Raw genomic sequence first — 6,924 nt, forward strand, 5'->3', positions numbered from 1 at the left:
CTCGCCTCGCACTCGCTCCGTTACCGTACAACACCAGTCTTACGGCGGCTCACGGTGGGAGGACTCATACAACCATGGCTCCTGAAGCGAAAAAGGAACCTGTGGCGTCTAAGCTTCCCTCCGATAGTGAAACGGACGAAGGCTTCCACTCCCCGTCCACCAGCAGATCAGAACTGAGGTGTAGCAAGGAGGAGGAGGCCCCGAAGGAGGAGGAGGAGAGCCCCGCACAGCCCCAAAACTCCACCACCACCACCACCACGGAAAGCCCAGACAATGACGTTATCAAGGCTCGCCGTCTCGCTGAGTTTACCGTGCAGGCTGTGACGGGGAAGAGCCAGAGCCGCCCCCAGGACCCTGTAGAGGAGACCCTGATCCGCTGTGTGAGGAGCATGATGCTGAAACATGAAATTCTCCTGCGAGGAATGATGCGACGGCTGGACGTGAGGCCGCAGACGGGGTACGATGCCTTTGTCGGGGTGGCCAACGAGCTCTTTGAGGGCCAGAAGAGGGCCGTCACGTGGGGGAGGGTGGTGGCCTTGTACGCCTTCGGGGCCCAGCTGGCGCTCCACTCCATCGAGAAGAAGGAGGAGGACTTCTGTGCCCGCATCGAGGAGTTCCTGGGCCAGTACGCCAGTGAGGTGCTGGTTCCCTTTGTCAAACAGGAAGGAGGATGGGTGAGGATGCTGCTGTTGTGTTTGGTGTTTTTTGCTTGTTTGGTGTGTGTGTGTGTGTGTGGAATGCTGGGAGTACTTTCTTTATCACTGGTGTGTGTGTGGCTGTTTGCTTGTAGTGTGTGTACGTAAGGAGTAGTACGTGTGGAGTAGGAGTGGCAGTAGTAGTAGTAGTAGTGTGGTTGGCTGCCTGTGTTTGGGTGTGGTGCAGTGCAGTGTTGGGCAGACTATTATATCGTGTTTGTTAATATGTATTGGCCTATTCTGTATGTTTCTTTGTATGGCTGGCTTGCTGTATGCTGTAGCTTTGTGTTTTACTGTGGGTTTTTATTGCTTCGCATATTCCTGGCTGCTCAGTATAGGAGGCAAGATGTTGGTGCCATGTATTGCTGGCTACTTGTTTGCACTGTGTTGCTGGCTGACGCTGTGGATGTATGATAGGCAGACTGAACATCCATATATGGCTGATGAGTTATTTCTGATATGTATTGATGGCTGTGTGCTCCTGGCTGGCAGTATTTATGTACTGTATGGCTAGTTGGCTGTTTTGATGCTGGGGTTGTTAGCATGGCGTGTAAGGTTTGGTCTGACTTTTTGCATACCTTTTTTTTGTGTGTGGAAGACTGTGTAAAGCTCTATTTGTCTGATTGCTCTATTATTGTGTGTGGTGTGCATTATAAAATATCCACAACCTCCTGTCTGCTTGCATTTGGTGGTGCTAATTTATTTTTATTTTTCAGTAGCTTCATCTTTTGATATTTATGCCAATTTCCCTTTGATCATGTTTTAGATTTCATCTTGCCAATTGCATGAATTGTATTGATGGTTCTATGCTTTGGAAGTATTCCAGAGGGTGTTGATTATGCACAGTGTTTTGAATATGTATGTAACCTTACATTTAGGGGACAGCATATTCCATGCTTTTCTAAAACTACTTTTAAGCATGTGATATATGTACTTTACTTATGGTTAGAATTGACAATCATCATAGAGCTATAATGTCAATGGCATTTTCCATGCATGCTTTAATAGCTGTTGATCGCTGGTTGCAAGGATTTTTGATGACGTGAAGCTAGTGGGTTTAACATTCTTGTTTGAATTCTTAAAAAAAAAAAATGCTTATCCCTACAGTTGGTGATGCACATTATTGTCAAAGGACAATGGTCCCCAACCTTTAGCAGGCTCCAAGTTCATTCAGTGAGGGTACTGGAGGGGAATTGTGAGTCACGAGCTTGATCAGACCATGGTGAAAGTACACATGCACACTCATGCACAATGTAAAAGATAATGCATTCTCACTTATTCTTCAGATTAGAATTATGTATGGTGTGCAAATAGATATTTCCTTTGTTGTCCTATAGTGAGAAGACTGGCTCTGCATTCTTTCCTCTAGCTAGTAGGTATAAGAAATGTAATTTGTGGCTACTATTCTCATGCTGTTATGTAGGTGACTCATCTAGACGTGATTTACTTGGATTTCAAGATCTTCTTAGTTGAGAAGTCTAATTCGCACAAGTACCGTATGTAGAACTAAAGCATGAATTTAGTCTGGATCCTTTAGTACCCAAAATTTTGGTTGGTTGGCTTTGCTTTTTAATCCTGTTACTTTGAAAAGTAATTTCTACTTTCAATTCCATAGCATTTAACTTGAAAATTATTTCAAGCTGAGATGCACTCACCATCATCATAATTAGAAAATGGGTTATAAATGAAAGTGGCTGCTGACAGTACAACAGTGAAATTTGCATACCTTTTCTTGATATTATCCAAAATTATGCCATGGTCATTGTATGCATGAACATTCCAGTCCAATTCTTCCTCTTTAGATTTAACAATTTCTGCAGGGTAGGAAAGTGCTGTATAGGCCCACAAGTCATTCGAGACCTTTACAACTTAAGCATACTGATGAATGCATTTACATAACTTACATATGTGGAAGTTTTCATTTTGATACTAAATCAGCTAACCACTCTGAATCACTGAGCTCTTCATGTGGGTCCCTTTTTGTGCAAAATGTCTTGTTTTTATGATGTAGCTGTTCAAAGCTGGAGCACCGTTCTCTTTTTTTAACCAACATTTCTATGCATAAGACTCGCTCACCATACTGTGCACTCACTTCATGTGGAAGAGCCTTGAATAGCTTGTACTAAAGAAGTATAATATGGATAGAATTAAATTTTCACACACCTTATTGTGTATTGGTTAGCACACCTAGCTATGAATCTGCAGACCTGGGTTCAATGCTGGTCTGGTGCAGTCAGCATCCAACTCACCAAATTATTTGTCCTCCCTTTCATGTTGGTTGATAAAGGAATACCACATGTGGGAATGCTAGGGAAAGTAAACTGAGGTAATCCGGATGTCACACTTGTCCTGTGACCTTGGGTAATGGGTTCCTACCCATCATAGGCTCATAGGTCCTTGAGATGGAGATTAGCACCAAGGCCACACACAACTGAGTGAATGGCCCCAGCTTTGCCTCTCCTTACCTTCATTTATATGGTAAGGTAAAGTTGTGGGCATACGCCAGGCTGCGCTTGGTGTTCATCTCCATCATAATGGCCCTTGAGCCTGTGATGGGTGATAACCCATCACCCCAGGACATGGGCCAGTGTGACATCTAAGTTACTACAGTTTACCTTCCCCAGGTTTTCCTAGGTATATGTCCAGTTATTGACCAGGTTAAAAGGAAGGATGAACTGCAGGATGGGCTATACGGTGACTGCCTAGGCTGGGATTCAAACCAGGGCCTGTAGATTTTTAGCTAGGCATGCTAACCACTGCACCAATATAGCCATAGTCAATTATATTTTTAATGAAAAGCTTGTTAATAAATGGGGCGAATACAGCATCATTTTTCTTTTTTTAAGTGACAAAACCAACATTGCTACCTATCACTGAAGGAGCACTTTGTTGTTATTGTTACAAACCTTGAAGAGGCTGCAGGTTCCCTCAATACATTTGCATCAGAAGAGCATGTTGCCTCTGGTAATATAGGCATGTATCATGCTACCCCAATGATACTCCTCACAGGGTTGTTTTTGTAAGAAACAATCTTGTGTGGAGGAGGCAAAGGTGGTGCTTACAAAGCTCGTATTTTAACCCAGTAACAGTGACGGGCCAAATTTGTGGCTTTACCGTGTACCAGCGAAGGGCCAAATTTTTGCCATGATTTAACCCCCCCAAAAATAGATGATGCATAAACTGATCACAAATGCATTGATATATATTATGAAATGGTTTGTGTGAGTGATGATTTCTTCTCATTAATTCGCTTAGAGGGGCCTTTAAGAAACATGATCCCTGCAGCTACTGGGTTAAGTAGGTTGATGGATTCTGCCACTTAGAGAATGGGAAGATGGCCTGCATGTAGACTTGAAACACTTAATGATTCATCAGCTGCTGCTCTTACCTGTTATGTTTAAATGACTAATGAAATGCAACCTTTTGTTAGCAGGAAGTCTAACAAAACAGCACTTATTTGTGTGTAAATAATTTATACTTACCATTGGCATGTTTCATTTATCATATTTTTTGGAATATACTTTGTGTGTAATGCAATTCCACTGAGGCAACATTTCAGCAATGTGGCATGCTGCATGTCACATAGGCCAAGTGTGTGTAGCATGCAACAGCTGGCAACACATTGCCCATAGAATGTGACTTCCTACCCATTGTGAGAAGGATCCCATATTGAAACCAAGATGAAATGGTCTAAAGAAAAAACAAATAGGATTTCTGGAAAAATATACAAAACTTGTGGCTTTATGGGATATACACTTGGAAGAATACAAGAGTAACTAGGCTAAACTAGATGCACAGTGGGGAATTATTATTATTATTATTATAGTAGTATACTGTTCCACCTCAAGTGACACCAAATATGAAGAAACTTTAGTAACAGTCTGTACATTTTTGTAGTTTGTGCTCTGATTCTCAGAACAAAAAGAAGCTTATTAATATACTTTATCATTTTCAGACCAAAATCTGTGAGGAGTTCCCAGCTGAGGTGGATCTAGAGAGCAAGGCCTGGAAGGTGCTGACCTGGACTGCCATTGGTCTTGGTCTTGCAGCCACTGCCTCCTTCTTCACCAGTCACTGAGCAGTGCCCTCCCCCTCTGCTCCTCTGCACTGCCAGGCCTGGGCATAAGTGACTGGACTCTTTATGTTGCTGAGGAGCCTCAGGAAGGGCATCCGTTCTGTTCATTGCACTTTGGCCCAGCCACACACTACAGTCTTTCGCACAAAGTGAATCTCATTATATAATATGTCCTGTTTGTGGACAGAGTATTCCCTCCTCATAGCCCACAGCCGTGCTCCACTGCTCTCCATATCACAGCAGTGTGGCGTATGAATATTGTGGCCACCCTCCATGTGTTGGCCAGGAAAGGGGGTTGTTGTGTTTAAGTCATGATTGTGGCAGTGACAGCTTCAGTAAATTTTCTTTTCATTATACCTAGCTTTGGTTAGTTTTTTCTTGAAGCTATATTTTTGTATGCAACTTACAAAGTCTCCCCAAATCTATTTTCTACATGTATCCCCTAGGATTGGCACAATCATTGTGTATATTTAGTTTTTGGCTAATTGGTAGCACACATTAGTTTAGTCACAATTTATGGTTTGTTTTTACAGGTATATCACAAGTTTCTGCATACATTCCCAGTCATGTCAGAATTTAAAGATATTCAGAAGGAACATTATTTTAGTATGTTCTATGTAATTAAATTTCATACCTAATGCCTTGCATTTCAGCAAAAATATTCATATATAAATGTTTAGCTTTGTTTTCAGGCAGTCCTATATGATGCATTAGCACAGTTACGTGTAAACATGTTGAAGGTTTCTCGCTAGAGAGGCAGATGAGTATGAGTAACAACATTAAGTAGAGTTTATATTTAACCACTTCCATTTTGGTGTGTTTGAGTATGTGGGTCATTCCAAGATTAGTGGAATGCCAACTTGTTTACAAGAGTGAATTCTATTTCAAATGAACACTGCATAGGCTACATTTATTTTAGCCCCACAAAAGTGTAAGGAATGCAGTGTTTTCATCAGTGTATACGAGTGATGGTGTGTGTGTGCCTGCGTGACAATGCCGTGCTGCGTGGTGTTAGTGTCTCGGTGCATTTGTTGGTAACTTGGCCAAGGCAGGAGGAAGAGGAGTTGGCCGGCCAATAACCTGAAAGTGAGTGGTGGGTGGGAGCAACCCAGACTCAATCAAGAACAGTGATGATCTCTCGGAACAGTCGTTTCGACCTCGCATATCCGACCACGTAATTTTCTAAGTTTAAAAGTCTTTTATATCCATTTATTTTTTCCTTTTTGTCTTTTTATTTTTTTAGAAAATCCACAGTGGTCCCTTGTGTTGGGCCATATCATTGGAATATGTATGTATAACCCCACCATGTCTGAGAAAAACAACAATGCAGTTTCATCTTTCTAATATTGAAAGAAAAAGATTATACATATTGTACATAGTGAATAGCTTGCCTTTGTATCTTTATAACTTATCACTAACCAACCTATCTAGTCAGTCTCTAGGTTCTTGTTAGCGGTGAGGCAAGTGCAGTGCTCCCAGGCACCAATGGTTTTATTTCTCCAGTGCTTTTATTTTTTTATGATTCTGTCTGTGATTCCCTAAAATGTTTATTTTTACCAAGTATGAGGTTATATTTGTGTACACGCTGCCCTGAGCCCGCATCTGCCCCACCAATGATGTACAGAGAATAATGAGGTTACAAGTGCAACACTTTGTTAAGGTTTATGTAGCCGACTTGAAGTGTGTCTCATTTGGGTAGTATTTCATGTGACCACATTGTCAATAAACCAAAAGGCACTAGATTCTGGAGGTGTTGTATTATTGATGCCTTGTTGCAAAATTTTGGACAATCAGATAAAATGAACTTGTTCCAATATATTGGTAAAGTGATGGTTGTGCATCGGTAAAGGAAGAGTTGGGGCACGTAAAAGCTGCGTGTGTTCCCAGTGCTCGTCTGTCTCATTGGCCCTTTTACTCATGGATGGTAATAAGCTCATTATTCCGGGAGAATATTAGCCAACTTTGAGAGTGTAGCAGCACAAGCTGTGCAATGTGAGAAGGCAGCAATATAATTATAATAACAATTATTATTATTTTTTTTATAATTATCATGATTGCCATTATTATTATTATTATTATTATTATTATTATTATTATTATTATTATTATTATTATTATTATTATTACTATTATTATTGTTATTACTACTAATAA

At 41.1% G+C, this 6,924-nt stretch overlaps 1 protein-coding gene across 1 annotated transcript; it reads left to right on the forward strand.

Moving 5' to 3' along the window:
* LOC126998470 (bcl-2-like protein 1) lies at positions 1–6,512 on the forward strand. The gene is made up of 2 exons (XM_050860189.1): positions 1–674; positions 4,651–6,512. Exons 1-2 carry the CDS (start codon positions 75–77, stop codon positions 4,771–4,773), a joined length of 723 nt encoding a protein of 240 aa, XP_050716146.1. The 5' UTR covers positions 1–74; the 3' UTR covers positions 4,774–6,512.
* The last annotated feature ends 412 nt before the right edge of the window (positions 6,513–6,924 follow it).

This window comes from Eriocheir sinensis, chromosome 14 (genome assembly GCF_024679095.1).
Source record: "Eriocheir sinensis breed Jianghai 21 chromosome 14, ASM2467909v1, whole genome shotgun sequence".
Classification (NCBI taxonomy): Eukaryota; Metazoa; Arthropoda; class Malacostraca; order Decapoda; family Varunidae; genus Eriocheir; species Eriocheir sinensis.

What these genes read in the sequence shown, in the direction of transcription:
- LOC126998470 (XM_050860189.1), top strand. Translation starts at nt 75, where the DNA reads ATGGCTCCTGAAGCGAAAAAGGAACCTGTGGCGTCTAAGCTTCCCTCC. An exon ending in TCAAACAGGAAGGAGGATGG is followed by an intron (nt 675 to 4,650) that starts GTGAGGATGCTG and finishes TATCATTTTCAG; the next exon opens with ACCAAAATCTGTGAGGAGTT.